The sequence below is a fragment of the Oncorhynchus masou genome, chromosome 12 (assembly GCF_036934945.1).
Source record: "Oncorhynchus masou masou isolate Uvic2021 chromosome 12, UVic_Omas_1.1, whole genome shotgun sequence".
Taxonomy (NCBI): domain Eukaryota; kingdom Metazoa; phylum Chordata; class Actinopteri; order Salmoniformes; family Salmonidae; genus Oncorhynchus; species Oncorhynchus masou.
The window spans coordinates 72582430-72606203 of record NC_088223.1 but is presented as its reverse complement, the minus strand read 5'-3'; the positions used below and the strand labels follow the sequence as shown (position 1 = coordinate 72606203).

The 23774-nt window shown below is 44.7% G+C and overlaps 1 protein-coding gene across 3 annotated transcripts in view; it reads left to right on the top strand.

Annotated features, from left to right (window-relative positions):
* LOC135550799 (zinc finger and BTB domain-containing protein 16-A) overlaps nt 1-23774 on the top strand; it is a 174379-nt gene that overhangs the window by 70617 nt on the left and 79988 nt on the right. For all 3 annotated transcript variants that reach the window (XM_064981915.1, XM_064981914.1, XM_064981916.1), the window contains exon 3: nt 19162-19259. In XM_064981915.1, coding sequence (XP_064837987.1) covers nt 19162-19259 — 98 coding nt within the window. The remainder of the gene's footprint in view (nt 1-19161; nt 19260-23774) is intronic.

Below are 23774 nucleotides of genomic sequence, written 5' to 3'. Positions count from 1 at the left end.
GTGTTTGAAGTGAGATTGATTGTTGTATGTGGCTGGTGCCAGATAGTGTGCATTAAGTTTAAGGGAAGTGGCACTCTGTTGTCAGCTCAGGAGACAAGACCTTGTCACCACTTGTCCCCCCCTCCCCCAAATCCCAAAGACCCAGGCCATTGTTCCGCACTGTCACGCACGCCCGAAAATGAGCCAATCGCCAGAGCCGATACACAAAGAGTGTGCCTTTTTAAGACTAGCCTCTCAGGGAGTGGTGAGTGTCCAGACGACCCCCATGACCCCTTATTTAGATCCAATTGACATGTATGGAATTGATGCCTGCCTTGTCAACTTGCATTGTCCGCTTTTGTCTTTTCTCCCTGTGGCGAAGGTCATTTATAGTGACAGAATAAAGCCTTGGCCATTAAGGGCTGGTTGATGAACGACTGACAACTCTGGCCAAACCCTGACCCGGTTTGACTTTGGGAAGAGCTCTAAACTCTGGCCCCTAACAGAGTGGAGGATTCCAGTTGGTCACGCTTTACTGTATTTGTTTGCCCAGGGGCTGGTATCAGGCCCACAGTATGCTTTCAGCTCTTATCTCTGGCTTTTAGGCTGACTGTTGAGTACTAGGGCTCACCTTTGACCCCCAATCCTCCCCTCCATAAATTCCTTCCTCTCCAACTCCAGCAATGGAAACATTTGGTGGGTTGTCTTGTCGATGACCCAATAACATTTAAACAATTTAGCTTCCTTCATTAGTTGTACTGTAGGTGGTTCTGGCCGTTCTGTTTTATTTGTAACAAAAAAGTAAAACATTTAATTGGTGTGAAAAAAATGATCAATACTCATACCTACATCCACTTCAGAGATATTTGCTTGTTATTTCACTATTGAACAAATATAGTTAATTAAATAATCTTCTAAGAAACATGAATATATTTTAGTGTGTGGTGGAGGTCTCTTTAGGTCACAGGAATAAGAAGGGGCCAGCTCGCTTGCTGGCATTTGCACTTACTAAGCCCCCTCTGTGGGTGAGCTCATCTCCCTCCCTTCCCTTCTTTCTCTCTCCCTCCCTCTACCCCTCCGTCCATCTTTCACTCATTTTAACCCGTTGGTTTCCTGTAAGGGAGAGGGGGTGACTCAGTTTCAGCCTAGAGGGCACTACTGCCTTCGACATGACCACCACAGCATTCAGTTTACCTAAGCCTCTACCCTGACCTGAACACAGGTTTAGAATGGAAAATACAGGGAGTGTAATCCATTGATAAGATGAATGGACCTTTCTCAGCTTAGTTTATAATTACTGCGTCTATGAGGATCTTAAATTGGAATAAGATGGCTTCTTATTTTCTCATGCATGTCGGTAGGATAGGTATGCAATTATACATTTTCATAACAATTGAAAATTAAATTAATTGTACAATTTGGTCCTTGTTGTTTTATGAGATCTGTTTTTAAAACCACTGGGTAGGGAACATAGTTTATTGGTGGGATCTCATAGTTTATTCTTCCAGTTTGAACGTTCACCCTGAATGTATGCAAGTTGTTATTTTCCAAAACTATGAAGAATTGGCATGTGTGGCCAATGACCGCTTCATTACGCCCCCAACGCACAGTCAGTTGCCTATTATACACATCCTTAACAGTGCAACATCTATCCATCAGTGAAGACCGATAGAGATGCTCGTCTGGTGGTGAGCATACTTGAACTTAATTGTCATGCCTTTCTATGTGAACTCTATTCTCCCAAGCGCTGCGCGAAATTGATATCAACATTTGAGCTACTCTCACATTGAAGGCAATAACAGAGCAAGAGGAGAGGCAGGAAGCAAACTGCAATTGACTGCTCTTGACAATACTGCCGGCTGAAATGCACATTGATTAATTAATTAGAATCCCTTATTAGCAAATTAACTGTCTCAGCTGATTATCAAATGTAGCATCACCCACCTCCTCTTCCCTCTGTGTTATAGTCAGGCGCGTTGCCCAGGACCACTCTGATACATTACAGCAGGCATCAAGCCTGTTCATAGAGAATAATATAGTTCCCACTGTCAGAAGAGTTTCCAGGTCAAACATCCAAATCCCTTTGGGTCGTTCACCTCCAGTGATGGAAAAAGTACCCAATTGTCATACTTGAGTAAATGTAAAGATACATGAATAGAAAATGACTCAAGTAAAATTGAAAGTTACCTAGTAAAATACTACTTGAGTAAAAGTCCAAAAGTATTAGGTTTTATATATACTTATAATAATATAATATAATAATATATCCCATTTAGCAGACGCTTTTGTCCAAAGCGACTTACAAGTCGGCTGGGGCCACTACTTTTACATATGGGTGGCCCTAGCGGGAATCGAACCCACGACGCTTGGCGTTGCAAGCGCCATGCTCTACCGACTGAGCCACACAGGACTTACGTATCAAAAGTAAAAGTATGAATAATTTAAAATTCTTTATTAAGCAAATCAGACGGCACAATTGTCTTGTTGTTTTTTTTATTATTTATGGATAGCCAGGGTCACACTCCAACACTCAGACATAATTTAAAAACAAAGCATTTGTGTTTAGTGAGTGCGAGATCAGAGGCAGTAGGGATGACCAGGGATGGTCTCTTGATAAGTGTGTGAATTGAACCATTTGCCTGTCCTGTTAAGAATTCAAAATGTAAAGAGTACTTGTGGGTGTCAGGGAAAATGTATGGAGTAAAAAGTACATTATTTTCTTTAAGATTGTAGTGAAAAGTAAATGTCAAAAATATAAAAAGTAAAGTACAGATACCCGATTTAAAATGACTTAAGTCAAAATACTTTAAAGTCTACTTAAGTACTTTACACCACTGACCACCCTAATCAAGCCACATGTCTTTCCTGTAGACATTAACATGACCTGGGGATTCTTTGTCCAAGCATCCCTATTCCCTGCAGATGTACACAGTGATGATTGGCTCAGATGGTGTTCCATGAGAGCCAGGTGTTGCCTCTGGACGAGAAATAAACTAGAATGAATTTCAACTGTCATTTCTGAAAAGAGTGGCACATTTGTCTAGGTGTATTTTGCACGTTTTGAGGTGTTTAAGTGTATTTATGCACTTTGAAACATTAAGTCAGAGTTCTCACATTGCATTTGTTCATTGTTCATAACTGACCAGTGGGTTGTTGATATTGATTTAGAGAGCAACGGCATCACACCACTCTACACATACACTCACAAAGCCCCTGTTCACGCTGGTCAGGCCAGGAAAAGGACCAGGGCTCACGCACGCACACACACACAAACTAGCACGGACTGGATAACAGTGGAAATGATGGTTGACCCCACAGTAGCAGATGGATATCAAGGTGCTGGGCCAACTCAATGAATGGTCACTGTGAGAGATCAGGCCTGGCCATGGGACTGGGCTGTGTAGGGCCATTGTGGCCAGAGGCTTTGTCCAGAAGGTTCACATACCTTTAGTCATGCTTTGGGTGAGGAATGCACTCCAGCCTGGTAACAAGGCCAGCATAAACATCCTTTCTTCTGTGCCCCCAACAATAATTCAATTGAGGTCCTAGACACCAAAATAAAGAAGAGGGGGTTTGGGTGAGAGAGAAACACCCTCACACAAGAATCCCACCTGTCTAATGCTCTTAAGAGGAAAGGTTTTTGTCTGAGTTCTGTTTTAGGTTTTGGATGGGGCCTGTGCCCATCTTGGAACATTTTGACGGTTATAAAGTGCCTTCTCACAGGAAATCCCCTTAATCATGATGTGTTGTCCAGAAAATGTTTTTGTTGCATCCCAGGCAAACTAATCAGCTCATTAAAATGTGTTCTTGCCTTTTTTAAATCAGTAATAATACTATCGGCCAATAAATGTGCATTAGCAAAACACCAGCAAGGCTTTGTTGGAAGCGGACGTTATTTGCAGCTGTCTTGTAAAGTGTGGTCTATCAATGAGCTTTGTTCCATTACATCAGTCTTTATTTTCGTGAATTAATTATTGCTACAAAAAAAGTTCTTTATAAATTCACTATTGGGGGCAGGAAAAATGCCACATGATCAGACATTCAGCTGTTCCCAAAAGATATTTGTTTATTTTTTTGCTGAGGAATAGCCACTTGGCAGCAGACAGGAAAATACAGTGTTCTTGTATTTTAACCAAAGGATTTTGGGGCATTTCTGTAAACAACAACCTTTCCAGCTCTGTGTGTTTTATATAAGGCGTGTTTTTGCTTGATCAAGATTTTCTTCTCCCTGAGGTTTGTGACTTAAGCAAGAGTGGGGGGAAAGTCTAAATGAGAGACAGAACAAAATGTATTTAGACAAACAAGTGGTAGAACATCTCGTACTTTGCTTCCACTAAGTTGCCAAAATAGACATATGTGTAAAAAAACAAACAAACTCTAAATCATTGTCAAGCTCTCAGCTAGGCAGCACTGTCATCGCAACCCTTAGTTGTGCTTTTGGGAACATTTTAATTCATTTTCGTTTCGGGCTTTATGGTCTCCCAATGAGATTGGGGGTATGAAATGGAACAGTGTCCACACCGTTGAGTCTGATGGTTTGTGTTCTGTATCAGTCACCAGAACTCTGGCCGTTATCTGTAAGAGGAAGCCTCAATTACAGCTTCTCATCGAGGCTGGGGGAATGTGTACAACACCCATTTTGACACCTATTTCTCTGCGTGACACGCCCACTCTTGGCAAGAGAAACATATCCAGACTGACTCATCCTCATCTCCCTTCTTCTCCCTGGGATCCGGCCGTGCGCCGGCATCTGTCGGCACATATCCGCCGCTCAATCGCTCTCTCAGTGCACTGGTTCCCTAACAGCTCAGTATCGCTCTTTCATTAATCAAAGACACTTCCAGTGTCCCATTACAGAAACACAGCTACTCGCCCTGTCTGAAGCAGACAGCTCGCAAATTCATCTTCTGGGGGGAAAAAGGCGGCCCGGTGTGCCTACCTGTTCAAGCAAAGCTGTTAAGACCACAGGAAGACCCTTTGAAACTGTTTTCTCTAGGTCAGGCAAACAACAAAAAAAGGTAAATTGCTTGTCTCAGGTAACATGTTTTTTTTCTCCGGAGAAGGATTGGAAGTTGGCAACATGTTTGTTAAGATGCTGATTTAAATGCTGCTGGGGGGTGACTAGCAGTGCTAAAAACGCTGCCGCCGTGCTAGCATCCCTCTAAAGCATCATATGACCTTGGCGACATCCCCAGAGTCTGGCCAGCACTAACTACAGCTGTTGAAATCTAAACAGCACCCCTGAGGGGAGAGACTGAGGCGGTTGAAGCGATTTGTGCTATGAATATTGAAGAATTATGCAACACTTTGAAGAAACTGAGAAAGTCTTGCACTCTGTGGATGAATACATATTGCCTTGGAGAATAACAGTAAAGGCAAAATAGTTCCACACACGTGGAAGAATATAACAGCTACCCTGTCTCTTCAAATAGCCTTCTGTCCTTGGTTGAAGGGGAAGGATTTCTTTTTTAAATCTAGGAAAAGGAAAGCTAGTGGTGAAATCTCCGCAACTGGGGTTTGTGGCTAGCAACGACCAAACCGATGTCAAGCGGATAAAGCCCTGTACGAGGCCCCTCACTGCCATCACATGAGTCAATATCAATATGAAAAACCTGATCTGCTCTTGCAAATTGTGTAAAAGAGGAGTGAGCGAGGGCTTTGTGAATGGAAATCGACAGCCTAGCGCACCTCACTACCCCCCCCCCACCCAGCCCCACTCCTCCCACTGAACCTCTGTTGATTTGATTGGCATAATTAGGTGAAGCGTGGCCTGCAGTAGAGTGGCCAGGGCACGCTGCTCCTGGGAGGCAGATGGAGACATATTGTGGTGTGTAGCTGTGAATGTGAGAGACCGAGAAGGAGAGAGATTAACACACACCGACTCACTAGGCTATTAATTATCTATTCTGTAACGTGGCATCTACTCAAAGATGTGACACAGAGCAGCAGGCATGGAGTGGCAACCCAGGCAGGGACTACCGCAGCCAGCCGTCACCCAAGGACCCCAGGTGCATTCTTCCACCATGCTTATTGGATTCATTGTACATATGGTTGTTTCAAGATTGGGCACTGTTCTTTCACGACAACACACAAAATAAAAAACACCCCAGCTGGCAAATATTTAACTTACCGCGAGAACATTCAGAGACGCCAACTCCGTTTGAGTGGCTAGGAAAATATAATGTATCGGTTCCTCAGGAGAAAACTATATTTTCTTCATTCACTAAAGGAACTGTAGGATAGATTTGGGTAAAAAATATATCAGAATTGAGGGAGTTGTTAATGTCCCTAAACTAGGATTTATAGGAGCACTTCAACAATGCAAGTTATAATGGACTTGTAGATTGCAGAGTCTCCATCAGAACACCCGCAGTCATACAGATGAGCCTTGCTCTGAATCTGGCTTCATCTAACACCGACAGTTATCATCTAAAAACTTTTTCAGAAATACTCCCACGCTTTTTCCATTTACCTGTCCATATCTTCCCATTGCCTTAAATACAGACTCCAGCCCCCCAATCCTCAGGCACCATGTCAGTGTGTGTTGTTACCAGGCAGTCCTGCCAGTGGTGCTCACAACCCTATGTGCTCCAGCCTGCTGTGCTACAGCTCTGTCTGGCCTGCTGTGCCTGTACCTAGCTCTCTCTGTCAGAGCAGCACAAACAGACACGTCTGTCTGGAGAGCAGCCACGCTGATAGTTATTAGTTTTGTTAAGGTGTCCGTTTTGATTTCCCCCCCACCGCCTCTTCCCCGCCAGGCCAAAGGCACAGTGGCAAGTGACTCACAGCAGACATATCGATTTCTCCTTATGCCTCTCTTTCCCTCCAGTAAGGGCCCCCCCCCCACACACACACACACTACCGTGCTGCTCAGACTGTGGGACAGGGGATGGGCAGCCCACCCCCACCCAAATGGCCACATATTACTGTTCTACACCCCCAATAAGGGGAGTGAGTCCTCAACATTGTTTACTAAAATCACTTGGTCAGGGAAAGTCTGCTCCGTGACTAGGGAACGACCCCGGTCTGTCATACAGAGGCATTTTAGTATTCCGCCCCTCCGGCCAAAAAGCTGTCAGCAGTTTTCCCAGATATTTATTTTTTACCTCTCTCTCTCTCCCACAGAGCTACTTAGTCCCTGACATCCAGACTGAAAAGGCCAAAATGGTTCTGCTCACATTATAACTAATGCAGTTTAACAGACACCATGCGCCGCAACATTATCACTCAAAACAGAGCTCAAGTGCCAGCTTTGTTCCATGGAGAATGACACAAGTCACTGGACTCTGCAACATCAACTTATATTTCAATGGACCCTCACATATAAATATGTCAGTATGGAAAAGCATCAATTCAATCTGGTTGACATTCCTGGCATTGCCCGGCACTGACTGTCGTGGGTTTTATCACTGACTGTTTTTTCCTGTCTGTCGACTTGTGTCATAAAGGGCTTCCAGTAGTGGGTGATTGGTGGTGACTCTGCACTTAGCAGTCACTAGTTTTGATTCGCCCCTCTCTCCCTCCCTGCCCAGACGAGATAATTGTTAACTGCAGCCTCTGTGTGTTCCGTCTATTTGGATATACGCGGAATGACATTGCAGATGCCTAGCTTTTTCCACGGCCGCGCCACTGCCACCTGAATCTCCCTGAGCGACCACGAGGCACAGCAATTGGAGGGCATGGGGTTTACCACACACACACACACACACACACACATACACCAACACACACACACACACACACACTTACAGAGGTCCGCTGTGTCAAAACAGTCTGAACTGGACATCTCAAATGGCAAAATAAGACCAACCAAATTAGCCTTTGTAAAAGCTGTTTTCCAAGAACGGGCTCTTAAGATACGGTAGATGCAGCCATTCTGTTACAAATAATCACTGCCTTTGCGGTGTAAAGTTCACCCCCGCCCCGTTATCTGCTTTAGAATGCACCAGTGGAGGCTCCTCAGAGGAGGAAGGGGAGGACCATCCTCGGTGAACAGAAAAATGTAATATTCAAAACGTTATCCTTTTTAGATAACTATACTAAATATATTCACGTCACCAAATAATAATAAAAAAAGTAAACACACTTTTGCAATGAGTCTACAATAGCCTCTAGCACTCTGTAGGGTAGCACCATGGTGTAGCCGGAGGACAGCTAGTTTCCGTCCTCTTCTGACTACAATACAAAACCTGGGAGGCTTGTGGTTCTCACGCTCTATAGACTTACCCAGTAATTATGGCAACTTCCAGAAGACGTCCTCCTTCTTGCAGCATGAACTGACATGTTGTCCACACAATCAAAAGATTAGAGTACTAGTACTGAAAGCTACAGCTAGCTAGCACTGCAGTGCATGAAATATGGTAAGTAGTTGACTCCGAGAGACAATAGTTGAACAGTTTTGAACAAGTGAATTTCTTCACAAATGAAGGAGAAATGAGAGCGCGAGAGTGATAGCTATGTTTCTCACTTTCACTCACTTAGCTAGAGAATGCAGCTAGTTAGTTTAGCTACTCAAACACCCGGCTCAAACAGAGAGGGATGCTATGTTAGCTAGCTGGCTATGGCTATCCAACACTAGAACTCTTTCAAGTCAAGGTAGCTTTTGGTTTTATAAATGTATTGCCACCAGGTTCCGCCAGTGTAACTGCTAAACTGCTTGCTGTTGACTGTACACTATACTGCATGATTGTAATGGGTTCACTAACGCGTTATTTCTAGTAGGTATGTTGACTATGGCGTTAATATAGTGACAACAATGTAGGCTGTGTGTAGCGGTAGCGTTTATGATATAAAGGTTTGGCTTGGAAATGTTTTTCGCCTGGTCACAGACAGCTGATGTGTTCTGCACTGAAATCCACAAGCAAGGGGAACTAGTGACATGTAGGTATGAGAAAGAGGAATATGATGAAATGGATCATGCTGTTTGTATGTGGCTGAAAGGGTACTGTGTTAAATGGAATGAAACAGGGATAAACATACCTGAATTTGTCCAATTAGAAACTCATTTGCAACTGTTGGACTAATGATTACACCCTAGATCAGCTAGATGCAGCCAAGAGTGTGCAAGGCGGTATTGAATGTGTCAATGTCTGTCACCTACTCAAATTTCTCTCGACCTGTATTGTAAACTTCCATTCATAGGCTAGGTTGTAGCAACCTCATGATGGGTATAGGGACATGTGAGTATCATGTACTGTAGTCGCCTAAACCTGTCAATGTTATATTTAGCTGGGTGAATGGAATATGAATGACAGTAATCCAATATGCTGAAATAGAAATAAGTCCATGGTCATAAATGGTCCCCCTCGTCTTAAACAGCACCGACCACCACTGGAATGGACTCTCCTCTAGGTTACACAGTCTACAGTAAATCAATTCAGGAGACATTGCATAATATTTTGAGTGTTGCAGACAAAAACTTTGAAATAATGACCTGCTTGTTATATACTGGTCTGTCTCTCACTCTGGTGCCTAGAAAAACACAATAGGCAAAAAGCAACTCCATAACAGTGAGCGTCATACACTGGGTGTGACACTGATGATATGAAATTATCTATCGAGATGGAATGTAGTAAATCATAAACAACATCTGCGGAAAAGTGTAGCCCAAAGGACACCACCGCAATTGCTCCATAGGTCTGATTGTCTCAACTTTGTCTCGACGTTTAACGACAAGCTTGTTTTTCGGAGCTCTCTCCGAGTACCGTGTTGAATGTCATCTTTATGGATGTAACAGGTGCTGTCGCTCTTTGACTGAGCTAGAGAGAAGAGAGCGAGAGAGGAAATATAAAACATCTCTCTTTCCCTTAAGCGTCGTAGATGTAAACTGCAACACTCAAGAGGGTACAGGTATTTGATGTAATCTGAACCGGGAATAAATTATACACGGCAGCAGCACAGAGGGAACGTTGCCTCAGCCTGGCTCCTCTTGTCTTTCCCTTTTTCAAACACACAACCTAAAGTTAGACATCCTTGAGGTTTCTGCCACTTGATGGAAGGTGAACCCATGAATAATGCAAGGAAGAGGGAAAACTCAGTCTGGGTCTTTTTATAGCCCGGGTCCTGCGCCCACCGCACCACGTTAGCTCTAGCATGCCGCTAACCTCTCAGATCTGAAGGATCAAGAAATGGAAACGGTAGAAAACAACAACATAAAACTGCGACATAGAAAAGGATGACGTCTATTTTCAGACGGCAGGCGGCCCAGTTGCTTTTGATAGAAAATGGGGGGGAGATATATAGCTGTTAGTCTATGTTACAGTATTTAGCGTAACATTCGGGTGGGCATGCAGATGTAGATGTGATTTCTCGCATTCGCCCTTTTCTTCATTCAATACCGGTTGTGTTGAACCACTGCTTTGAGGCCTTGATTAAATGACAAACCTATTATCCTCAAGTGTCAGGGAATGTCAAATCATGGCGTTAATCAGTGAACACAGGTCTCTTATTTCACTCGTGTATTTTCAAACATGCTTTATGTAGTAATGACAACTGTAACTGCTTGAATGTGTCGTCTTTAAAAAGTCCTCTCGCATTTCAACTATGATTGATTGAATCGAATCAGGCCTAGTATACAGTGCTTTCAGAAAGTATTCACACCCCTTGACTTTTTCCACATTTTGTTGTTACAACGTGGGATTAAAATGGATTTAATAAAAAAAAGGTCTACAATCTACACAAAATAACCAGTTTAATTTGATTTTTTTAAGAATATGCATAATAAACACTACTATATCTTGATTTAAATTAGTAATCAACCCATGTTAGAATCACCTTTGGCAGCAATTATAGCTGAGTCTTTCTGGGTAAGTCTCTAAGAGCTTTGCACACCTGGATTGTGCAATATTTGCACATTCTTTAAAAAAAAAGTGTCTGTCAAGTTGGTTGTTGATCATTGCTCGACAGACATTTTTAAGTCTCGCCATAGATTTTAAAGTCAATTTAAGTCTGTAACTAGGTCACTCAAGAACATTCAACGTCATCTTGGTAAGCAACTCCAGTGTATATTTGCCGATGTGTTTTAGGTTATTGTCCTACTGAAAGGTGAATTTGTCTCCCAGTGTCTGTTGGAAAGCAGACTGAACCAGTTTTTGGTTTCTTTTTGTCCTAACTGTTAGATGTGTGCATCCTGGTAGTGAAGTCAGGTGCAGGAGAGCATAGATTTGTGAACAGGCGCACACAGTCACAAGAATTATGTTTAACAATAAACATCTTCGTGAAAAATAACATGGGAAAAACACGCCAGTCTGGCGCGTCAACAACACACGTAACACAAACAAAACGTTAAACGCCGAACGCCGCCTAAACAAGGAGAGGAGCCGACTTCGGCGGAAGTCGTGAAACTATCAAACTCCCTAGTCCTTGCCAATGACAAGAATACCTAGAACATGATGCACCCACCACCATGCTTGAAAATATAAATTGGTACTCAGTAATGTGGTGTTTTGGATTTGCCCCAAACATATTCAGGACATTTGTATTCAGGACATGAAGTTAATTTCTTTGTCACATGTTTTGCAGTTTTAACTGTTTTGGAACATTTTTATTCTGTCAAAGTTTAAATATTTTTATTCAACCTTTATTTAATTCTGCAAGTCAGTTAAGAACAAATTCTTATTTACAATGACTGCCTACTCCGGCCACACCCGGGCGACACTGGGCCAATTGTGTGCCGCCCAATGGGACTCCCAATCACAGTCGGTTGTGATACAGCCTGGATTTGAACCAGGGTGTTTGTAGTGACGCCTTTAGCACTGAGATACAGTGCCTTAGACCGCTGCGCCACTCAGGAGCCCAAATTAATTTACGGGGTGTGAATACTTTCTGAAGGCACTGCACCTTCAGAAGGTACCTTCTTGAGAGAAACATTTTGAAAAATGTTCTGGAACTTTAAATGGGTCGTGGTAAAGGGAGGGATAAGCGGTGAAATGTAGCTTCTCAGCTTGGCAGAGGTACAGGTATAAAACCGGGGGATTAGGTGGAAATGGTGTCTCTTTGCCCAGGTATGGCAATTAGGAGTGGCGGTCCTAAGCCAGAGCCCTGTAAAGAGCCCCTGTGTTGGGCTAATACTCATCCAGTTCTGCCTGTTGACTCCACAGAAAAGAGGCTTCAGCCAGGGATAATGAAAGGAGTGCTGTGTCGCGTTACCCTGGACGACATAATTGAGCTTTGTTCAACATCCGCAGTCCCTCTCCTCCACCACCAATGCACCTCCACTGTCTGGGGCAGCTGCTCGAGAACCACTCTTTTTCACGACAAGAAGCACCCAGCCAGTCAACACAGTGATTATTTAACCAATCCCTCCCCTTAACAAAAACACCACATGTTTGGGCCCTTAATGGTGACATAGACAGAGATAATGAGGGCCGAGTGTGACTGGGAATTGTTTAGTGCGAGTGTTATTGAGGCCAACCACTAACGCGAATGTTGGGGGCAATAATTAAATTGATAACACAGGGCCATTATGGGAATTAATATCCTTGGTTATTAAACAGACATCTCCCTTAATGCTGTGCTATTATGCTGCCACCCTCCCCCACCCCCCACCCTCCCCCCACCCTCCCTTATTTCATTTGATTTAATGTTTCCGTTTTTACCTCAAGAATATTGTCTTACTGAATCTGTCTCTGTATCCCCAGGCACATTTGGGGGTGGTAATCTTTGGGTATTATAAATAACAGCTCTCTACCGGGGATGAAAGGCAGTGGCTCCCTCTTTTTTTTTTCTCCCTCACTCTTCCTCTCTCCCAGCCTGCCTGCTACTCATCTATGCTTAGCACGGAGCTTGCAGCATGTGTGAGTGTGGCTGGAATTCATATGAACGTCTCGCTGCGGGGGGAAAGAGGGCAAGTCATTGATATGTGCAGGACGACTCTGATAAACAGCCTGTGCCGGCGAGCGTTCGCTTGATACATTTGATTGAAAAAGAAGTGGGGGGGATGTGGGTGAAACAAAGGAATAGGGGCTTAAAAACAGGGATGGAATAGCAGAGAAAGTGGCTGGCTTTTGACCCTTTTGACGCTACCCCAGACACACACACACCTCAGAACGAGCACGCCTAAGTATTAAGCACCACACCCATAATCTGTCACCAGATTAGATGTGTGTGTGTGTGTGTGTGTGTGTGTGTGTGTGTGTGTGTGTGTGTGTGTGTGTGTGTGTGTGTGTGTGTGTGTGTGTGTGTGTGTGTGTGTGTGTGTGTGTGTGTGTGTGTGTGTGTGTGTGTGTGTCAGTGAGTAGACAAACAAGGTCTGGACTATTAACAAATGGATGTGGTATTTTGTTTTTTATGAATTCCATTAAAATGTACCCAGAGCTGTGATGGCGTTTGTTTTGCATTTAGTTTATTTTTCCTATCCCTTTGTTTTATCTTGCGCCAATATCCCCCTCACGCTGTCTGATGCGTCGACAACTGCCTGGCTCGCCTGGTCCTAATGGGCTGGAAACGCCTGTGAAAAAGACCTTCGCCTCACCGCACAGCTCAGCACTCGGGGAAAGAATACCAAAATGAAAAACGCCAGCAGAGCCAGAGGCGTTTCATAGCCACTTATGGCTGGATTAGGATCATCTACCGATGTGTCATCGAGCTGTCGCTTGCATTATTACAGCTTTGTTCACAGTGACAAGGGCGAGAACACAGAGGGGGACAGGGGAGGCAGTGCACCCCCCTCCCCCTACCCACATGTTGTGATATCAGCCTCTGGATGTAACAATGCCTGGTTTCTTTCATATCATTAATCATGTTTTCCCCTTGTATTTATGAGGCAAAGAACAGCTAACCTTAGCCACCACTAAAGGATAGATCGGTGAAGGAATCCAAACAAGTGCAAACGCCACTCTGTCAATTAAGATTAATCATCGTTATGCAAATGTTTTGGCAGAGCAGTGTCAACACCTGACTGAGATCTCTATTAAAAAGCATTGAGCGAGGCAAATAGACTGACAGCTTGAAACCCCCCTCTTCCTCCCTCCTTCTCTCCCTCCCTCTCTGTTCTCCTTGTCACATTGTTGGCCCCCTCTTTTGACAAATACCTTAATCTGACTGTGTGCGCACGTGGGATGGGCGGTATGCGTGGTTCTTAGGGCCCTGAGTGAGGGACGCTCCAGAGGGGAAGACTAATGGGGCTAGCTCCCCCAGATAGGTCTCTCAGACTGTGTGCGCACGTGGGATGGGCGGTATGCGTGGTTCTTAGGGCCCTGAGTGAGGGACGCTCCAGAGGGGAAGACTAATGGGGCTAGCTCCCCCAGATAGGTCTCTCAGACTGTGTGCGCACGTGGGATGGGCGGTATGCGTCCCCCAGATAGGTTCTCAGACTGTGGGCACCGGTTGTGAGGGACGCTCCAGAGGGGAAGACTATAGGCCTCTCAGACTGGGCCCTGGTCTCTCAGACTGTGTGCGCACGTGGGATGGGCGGTATGCGTGGTTCTTAGGGCCCTGAGTGAGGGGAGAGGGAAGGGGCTAATGGGGCTAGCTCCCCCAGATAGGTCTCTCAGACTGTGTGCGCACGTGGGATGGGCGGTATGCGTGGTTCTTAGGGCCCTGAGTGAGGGACGCTCCAGAGGGGAAGGCTAATGGGGCTAGCTCCCCCAGATAGGTCTCTCAGCCTCTCCATTCCCAGGAACATTAAGGACAACTCTTCAATTATAATTTATTTTTATGGTGACCCTTCCTGCTCCAATGCCGCCGCCTCTTTTCCTCTCCTCTGTTTGCCCCTCTATGCGCGAGCATCATCTGAAGTTGTTCTAAGATTGCTATGGAGGATGGAGAAGATGAAAGGAGATGAAGAAAGAGGGCAATGTTCCAGGGCGTCGGCAGAGAGATATTTGTGGAAGCAGTAAGATGTAAGCGTAGCCGTGTGTCTTTTTGGATTCAGTTTATTTATTTTGATTTGATTCTTTGTTTTGATGAGCTGACATGTAATGTTAATTGTAACTTGCTGATGTGCAACAGTAGGAAAGCCTTTGTCAATTCCATGCCAGAATAAAGAGATTTGAAGGACTTGTTCTTGAAGCAATTTCTAAATGTTTCCATACTGTTCATACATGAAGGTGGATTCATATTTTAAAATGTAGATTATTCAACCCCAAACCAAACAGACGACTCAACCTCAGTTTGTTGTTTTTGTTGGTTTGGCGGTTCAGTTGAGTACACTGTTTTAATGGCGTTACTAGTGCTCGTTTCAGGTGGTTTTTAATGGTGTCGTCTAGCGGGGACCCCTGCATCGAGGGCCGCCCATGGACAGAACTACGATGTAGAGCCAGCCGGGTCAGCTGGCGAGGTGAAAAAGTTCAGATTTATACGAGGTGCGCTGTAACAGCTCAATAACACAGGCCTGTAATCTACTCCCATGTCAAACACAGGTCTGATTTACGAGCCAGCACGCCACTCCAGCACCCAAAATTAGGTGTTCAGCATATGTTTTGTTGACATAAATTTGAAATGTATTGCCGTTGTCAAAACTGACTGTTGGACAAAGTCGCTTATTAACTGAGTAAATGGTTTGAGAGAGTTTTATGTCAGCTTCCTTAATGACTACAGTTAGTCTGTTTCAAACTAGACCCCCCACCCCAACACACACACACTACCACCCCCCCCATCTTCTGTTTCAGCAGCAAATCAAGAAAGCAGCTGGTCATGGTGTGTGTGTGTGTGTGTGTGTGTGTGTGTGTGTGTGTGTGTGTGTGTGTGTGTGTGTGTGTGTGTGTGTGTGTGTGTGTGTGTGGTGGGAGGGAGGGAGGGAGGGAGTTAGTCCTGAGGGGACTGGGAGCTGCCACAGTTCACACATAGAAAGAAAAGGGAGGGCAGGGGCCTTATGTGCGGTTACATCTGGCGTAGGTGTCAGCTCCTTGGTCAGAAAGTAGAACTTTAAATAATTGCGTAGTCGTTTCGGCTCTGTCCACCGCCACCCACCTCCAAATCATCTACTTTTTAGCCAGGCTAAATGACCTGCCACCAGCACGGGACAGGAGGCTGTTAGTCCAAGCCCCAAGGAAGGTCTGCTGACTGCCACTGTGCAAAATCTCCAGCAAAGGTCACTCCGAGTTTCTGCTGCCTGTAAAATTAAGTAGCCATAAAAAGAAATGCTTCCATAAAAAACACAAAGTTAATGATAATATTAACGTTGTTGCTTTCTGCCATTAACTTTTTTGAGGAGGGCGGGTTGGGTTTCATTCAAAGTAGTTATCCGCTTTTCTTGGCAGTGTTCACATTTATGTAATGCTACGGTACATTATAGTTTTATTTTAGGCAGGTTGCCTTACATTGTGTAGGTATTCTTAGCTTTCCCAACAGAATCGTTACAGTAGTGATTATTCCGTGACAATTGCAATAGCCCTGCCTGACTGAGCGTTCTCAATTGCCCAGCCTAATTTGGTTTACAACACATGCCTCCTTAAGCTCCATAGCGAAAAACAGACGTAGCATGTTTGCAACTATTCCCTAGTATCCTAAATATACAGCGCCCTATAATCCACTGTCAGTCTGTTTGAAACACCATCAGGTTCCTGTCTGCTTCAGACGAGCCGGTCCTCAGTTAGATTCAGCTCCATCCCTCCAGATGGACAGCAGCCTCCCGTTTCCCACACCTCCCTCCTCTCCATGCATTTAAGGTAGTCAGTACACATGCTCCCCTCTCTCCAGCCCCTTGCAGTCCCCTTAATAAGTCCATCTATTTCTTCATCAGCGTGCTGTACCGGGGGACAATGGCCAGATTGAGGGGCTACAACAAAAGGCCTTTGAAAAGCCTCCCAGAGTGTGTCCCCTACAGTAAGACGTTGTGCCTGTGTGCATCAGTCAGGGTCCCCAAGGTGCGCAGACCCCTGGTCTTTTCCCAGCTCCTCTCTCCTGCCTCAGCCGCTCACCCGTCCTCGTCTTTTGAAGTGGCCCCTTTTTATTTTTGGAGGCGTTTACAGACCTATTTAATTACTTACAGCTTGCCTAAGGGCTTGCTGCCTCATTCATTCTTTTGTTTGTCGAGGTCTCTCCCCGAATCCTACTCTGTTAAGACAGCCATTAGGATTTTTTTTCTCTCGCGCCCCTCTTCCTTTGTTAATTTTCGCTCCGTCTCCTTACCCTCAGTCCTCAAAACTGTTTTCCATTAATCTTTATTGAATTTACACCAGACATCTTCGCTTCATAACTCTTGCCACCATTGTCACAGACAGCCTGATTTCAGTCGCAGCACAAAGGAGTTGTAAATCAATTTTGATTTGGCGAATGACATCAATCAATCGTCATTTTGATACCCAACATCCTCAGCCCTTTTGTGAGACGTGAAGATGCATCGCAGTGTCAAGTTTATGAAGTTTAGTAGATCTCCCTATCAAGTGTATTGTTTCCCCAAGAACTGACACACTAAGACTATTGTTTCCCTCATCTGATGTGATACCAAGACACTCCAGCTTGAAATGCTCTGATTATCACCTCATTCAGACATACAATGTATTAGACAAAAAATTGCTTCTCACCTGAACATAACTATAAAACACAAATTTAGTGCATTGTTTTCACTCGCATCCTTTTTATATAACATTTTCTCTCAGCTTTCAACTCAGTTTAGTAACATTAGTTTTATTTGTGCACAAATGGAATTGTGAGAACTGTAGCATATGTCTTTGTTTCCCATTCTAAGACCTACAGCATTTGGCGCAGAGGTGCAAACAATGAGCTAATTACTTTTCTGGTAACAGTTACAGAATGCTGTAAGTATGCTAATAAAAAGACATGTTTAACAAATTGCCAGTGGTCTTTGAGCTCCGGCGAGGCCCACTTAAGCAAGAACATCAATAAAACAATAAAGGGCTTACCTGCTAGGGGTGAATTCTTTGACATTTGATGGGGGGGGGGGTAGTGAACAGTGGTTTGAAGTCGTTCTGTGTGTGTGGACTGTCAAGGCATTCTTGACCTACTTATCTCTTCCTTGAAGGATAAAATGTGTCCTAAAGCTAAGTGGGTGGGTGGGTGCGTGCGTGCGTGCACAGGTGGGTGGTTGCAAGCGTCTTTCTCAAGTTAATTGAAGCTATCTGTAAAAATTACACTTTGTTTGTCATTCTGTGTGCCCTTTAATTGCTTCAGGACATATTTAAATATGTTTGAACAAAAGCCTGTTTTGGTTCTGCCCGCGGGTGTTTTGGTTCTGCCCCCGGGTGTTTTGGTTCTGCCCCCGGGTGTTTTGGTTCTGCCCGCGGGTGTTTTGGTTCTGCCCGCGGGTGTTTTGGTTCTGCCCCCGGGTGTTTTGGTTCTGCCCCCGGGTGTTTTGGTTCAGCCCCCAAGTGTTTTGGTTCTGCCTCCGGGTGTTTTGGTTCTGCCCCCGGGTGTTTTGGTTCTGCCCCCGGGTGTTTTGGTTCTGCCCCCGGGTGTTTTGGTTCTGCCCCGGGTGTTTTGGTTCAGCCCCCAAGTGTTTTGGTGTTTTGGTTCTGCCCCCGGGTGTTTTGGTTCTGCCTCCGGGTGTTTTGGTTCTGCCCCCGGGTGTTTTGGTTCTGCCCCCGGGTGTTTTGGTTCTGCCCCCAAGTGTTTTGGTTCAGCCCCCAAGTGTTTTGGTTCTGCCCCCGGGTGTTTTGGTTCTGTCCCCGGGTGTTTTGGTTCTGCCCCCAAGTGTTTTGGTTCTGCCCCCGGGTGTTTTGGTTCTGTTTTTTTTCAGGCGGCAGCCATTTTGACTGAGCATTAAAGGAGACATTCCCATAACAAAGTTCTTATGTAATAGGAATTGACAACGGGACTCAACCGGCACAGCATCATAAAGGGTCGTAACATTAACCTGCTTGCCTTTTACGTCTCTGTATAAATCATCATCGTCCACTTTATAGGACCTAATCCATCCACTACTCTTGAGTTCTGTGATGGGTATGCACGCTCGCCACGGTAACACCGCAGGTGGAATAGCATTTAGTGATTTATAGCTAGAATAAAGGAAAGTTCCGACGCTTTCTTGCTATTTTTATTTATGTTTATTGTTATGTTTTGATGTGCTAATTAATGGTCGGTGACATAGTCTTTTAAGACAATCTGAGAAGCAAAGTGTTTGACAATACAAGGATATCGTTGTGAGCAGCACAGTATACAGTGATGTAGGCAGCTGAATGGCAATTCACAGGTTTCATTCATAAATGTATATCTCTGTCTGATTTGACATTGATTGTGAAATCCGCGACAATGTCCTGATATGTTTCTTTCTCATCTTTACAGGAAGCTGCACAGCGGAATGAAGACCTATGGATGTGAGCTTTGTGGGAAACGCTTTCTGGACAGCCTACGCCTTAGGATGCACTTGCTGTCTCACTCAGGTAAGAATCAGCACATTCTACACTATATTAGAACATTACATAATGGAATTTAATATTGGCTGTATAATGTACAGGCTTGATACTGAAATGGGATATCTAGTACTCATGCATATGATTTAATGAACTGATAAAGACCTTTAACATTGGATCTATTTGAGGATTTACATCGGGCTGCAGTGGTTTTAAATCAACGTTCAGTGGAGATATTGGTCCCATTGGTTATGGCCTGGGCCATGACATTAGCCGTATAAAATCCATGTAATTCAACACACAGCGGCTATTGATCCAGCCAGGCTGACACTCTGTCCCCGGCCAGCCTGTGGATTCAGGGACCTACTTAGCACAGAAGGGATTTTTTTATTGGACTTATTTTTTTAATAGGGAACTGAACTCGTCTCCTAAGGCCTTAAGTGCAGATGGATTTTAGACTGTCTGTAAAGGCCATGGGACTCTGGGTTGCCTGTTGGTCAACCCCAACCATGTGTGGGTCTCTCGTTACCCCGCCACGCGTTGGCCTGATCTAACCTCGGCCCACCCAGACTACATATACCACTACTATGTTTCTGCATGCTGTACAACCGCTTGATTCTCCTTTCACACTGGAAACACAACAGTCAATCAGTCAGTCAAGTGTTTTTTTTGTTTCTCCCCCATTCTTTGGAAATGCGATATGTCATGTCACTGTTGTTTGGTCTCCCACAGTCATGTATGAAGGACTTTTGAAAAAAAAAATGAATATCTCAATTAATGCCGGAGTCTGGGTTCCCGTGATGTAGTAACACACGTTTTGATTTGTCGCAGAGGCATCTCTCCCGCCATGTTGCGGTGCGGAGATGAATGAATCCTCACGCTGTGCCGGTGAATTGGCTCGTGCACGACTCAGCATGTAAAAAGCCTGCTTTAAGGAAATATATTATGTTCATTTTAGAATCCCCTTCCAAATCCCCACGACAACACACTTGCTACTCAGAGAACACAAACACATTTCTTGTTTGACATCCATAATAAAAAAGCATGTCTGTATTAGAGCTGGCCGTGACAGTTCTGAATTCAACAGTGGAATAAATACAGTGCAGGTCGGAGACCTCAACACATTCTCCCAGCCTCCCCAGTTTCTCAGATCCTAGAGCCAAAATGCCATGACCTTAAAGAGTTTCTTCTTCTCTTGGAAAATCAGCAGAGTTTGCCTCGTGCTGCAGCCTCCGACAACTCCTGCTGCGACAGTAAGATGGTGCATGTAATTAAACAATCCTTGGGGGAAGAATTATTGTGTGGTGGAAGTTTTAAAGTGAGTCCGGGTAATCCCGGGCTCAGACGTGTCTCCTTGCCTCAAAGAAAGACTGGAGAAGACTTCAAAAGAGGATTCTACTACATCTCGCGTAGCTCCACCAGCACCAGTGGAAACCTGTCTTTAGCAGCAGGCTGCAGAGTAAAAGCCGACCTGATTGGCCTTAGTTTCCCCAAACTGATTGAGTCCAGATCTGGTCTGCAACATAATTAACCAAGTCATTCAGCAGATTATTGGTTCAATCATCAGAGTTGTGAATCATGACTAGCACATTCCAGTCAGCGGTTACTAAACTATAAAGTTGACTGCTTTCAACAGGTGAGGGAGTGGGTGAATACTCTGGCCTGACATGGATGTTGGCTCAAATTCTTGGTCAACCTCCAGAAATACTCTGTAATTCATCGACATTGTCCATGAGTGTCAAGCTAAAAAGGTAAATAGCAAACATGGCTGGCAGCATCACAAAGACAAAAGGACAATTGTCTGCCTGCCTTTTTACTAACATTTGAAACTCTAGGAAGAACCACAAGAAATGAGTCCCCTCACAAATGAAGAGTGAGTAAAGGATGTGGGCATTGTATTTTTAGCTCCACCTCCGAAACGTTTGCGGTCCTGACTTGCTTGACGCACAATACCAACCTGTGCTGTGTACACGTCAGTGTTGACACATTGGAGCTTTGGTCTGGCGTAAAGCAGACAAGTGCTTCTATCAAGACAGCAATGGTTAGGGGGAGACGAGTGATGAGCCGAAGCCCTTTGATTTTTTTTTTACCTCAGACTTTCAAGTCTTTTTTCCCCCATCCTGGCCTCACTGCCTGCCTCGATTTTTATCGTCTCTCGCTACAAAATGACACATTACAGGCCCTTGTGCTCGCCCCCCTTCCTCTCCCCCTCCACCCACCACCGCCACCACCCTTCACCTAGCCTCAGACATTCAGAGAGAGAAAGAGAGATGGCGGGAAGGAGGAGGAGTGCTTGTTGGTATGCACAGTGCACTGTGTGTGATGTGTACAATTTCAGCCGTCACTGCCCCTCCCTGTTCAACTCCGCCAGTGCAGCCTGTCTCTCTCGCCTGCTCTCATTCACTGCGTGTGCTTGTTTTATCGGAGACTTGGCGGCTCGCCAGTCTGGGCTGCCTGCCACAGCAGAGGGTACAGTATGTACAGTGAGTCTTGTGCCAGGTTTTTTTTTCATTTGTGATGAGTGGAGATATATATATATATATATATATTGCCGTGGTGTTTTGATCCGTCGGAGAGAGGAGCGTACCTGTTGAATGAGGGAGTCTGGTGGCACCGACGCAGTAAGCTGATTAGGGGGCCACGGGTGGGCTTGGGGCCCGATTAAGGAATGGCGTGTGGCGGTGTTTTTCCCCAGGTTAATGTCACCGCGGCCTAGGAGCCGGGGAGGGGTTTGTAGGTCTGCCTGGACGAACAGTGACTCAGAGTTTTGGGATGGGAGAAGCTCCGGCCCATTCAGGGGTGTGATGTGAAATGCCATGGTATCCCTGTTGGTTGAGTGTTGTGGAATAGTCTTGGCCCACAAATACTTAGATGATTCATAGAGCTTATTCAGATTGAAGAGTTCTAGGAGAGGCACTGCGATGAGATTTGACATAATGTATACATAAATGTATTTAAAGCATATACTTACAACTATTCAGCAAGCAGCTTTTCATCTTAAACATATTACAAACTTGAATAATGCAACAGTTCACAAGCATGTGAAGACAATTAATGGGTTTATTTTCTCATCCCTACACTCATTACATTTTAGCTTCAAGATGAAAGCCCTCTAGCTAAAACTAAGAACATGTCTTCATGTTAGCCTATCAGAAGTGAATGATTACCACGCCAACCTTTAAACATTAGAGCAAACCAGGCTTCCTTTCTATAGATATCATGGAAATCATCACGTGGTAAAACAAATTGCATCTGAAAACGTGCGAGTTGACATCAGCTGTTTTACGCGGCTCAGCGCAGCCACCCGAAGCACCGTTTTTTTCTTTTTAAAACTACGGCGACAATTTCACAATGTAAAGTAAGTAATGTAAAGTAACAAAAACATTGCTCTGCAATTAGGATTTTTACTGTAGGGGTGTTGGGGTCAGAGACTTATGTTTACACTGCCCTGCTCGGAGGGAGATAACTCTTGAGGAAGTAAATTTACATTACAGTAATGTCTCTTGAGAATCTCTTGAATCTCCTTAACTCTCGTCAATGTGAAAAGAGCCATAGTTGCATTTTGAAAGCACATTGGTTATTTTTATGATGACTAATTTTCTCCTCCCAACCATGGCTGTTCAGGCTCTGTCAGTGGAACAAATATGATATGTACCATCAAAGTAAGCGCTAATCCTCTGTTTACAGTATATAATCATCTGAGAGTTAGCAGATTAACCAGATGTTTTGGTAGTCTAGTGGCACTCACACACACACACCGAACATAGTCATTCAACAAATACGCATGCATGCACTCACACACAAACAAACAAACAAACAAACACACACACTACATCCAATCGATGAAACCCTGCTATGATCATTAATGCCGGTGGACTACCAGGAAAAGGGAGGCATGCCACCTGTTTTGGGGTTGCCAGATATTTCTGCGATGGCTCACTGTTTGTCCCACCACCCTGGGGATTCTTCAACTCCCATTGCTAGCATTGCATCGACTCTCCTGTTGGTCTTCCTGCTCTAACCCTTACTTGGGGGACAGTGTTAAACGTTAATGCTCCCTTCCCTATGGTTGTCTTAGACCTGGTCCATGTCACCAAGCTGACTGTAAATGTCAATATCATTGGGTTGCCATTACAGCACAGAGAAGCCAAGGGCCAAGATCCCCCCCCTCCTTCCTGCCCCCCCACCTCAAATCAACCCTGACATAGTTAACTCTCAGTGCACCTGACTAACACCTGCTCCCACTTCTCTGTGTGCGCCATATAAATGGCTAAAGCATTAAGACATTGAAAAATGTGAGGCATTTGAAAATGCGAGTGCTGTGGATAGGAGGAGAGGGAAAAAGACAGAGGGGGGAGGATGAGAAAAGCCCAGGGAAGGTGTCCCCCCCCCTTGCTGTCTCTCTCACTGTCTCCCTCTGTCTCTCTGTCTCTCTCTCTTTCCCTCTGCCTCCCACTCTCTCTGTTTTATTCTCCCTTTGCTACTGCTCTCTCTCCTCCCTCTCTTTCACTCACTCGCTCTCATCCCTCATTCACTTTCTCTCTC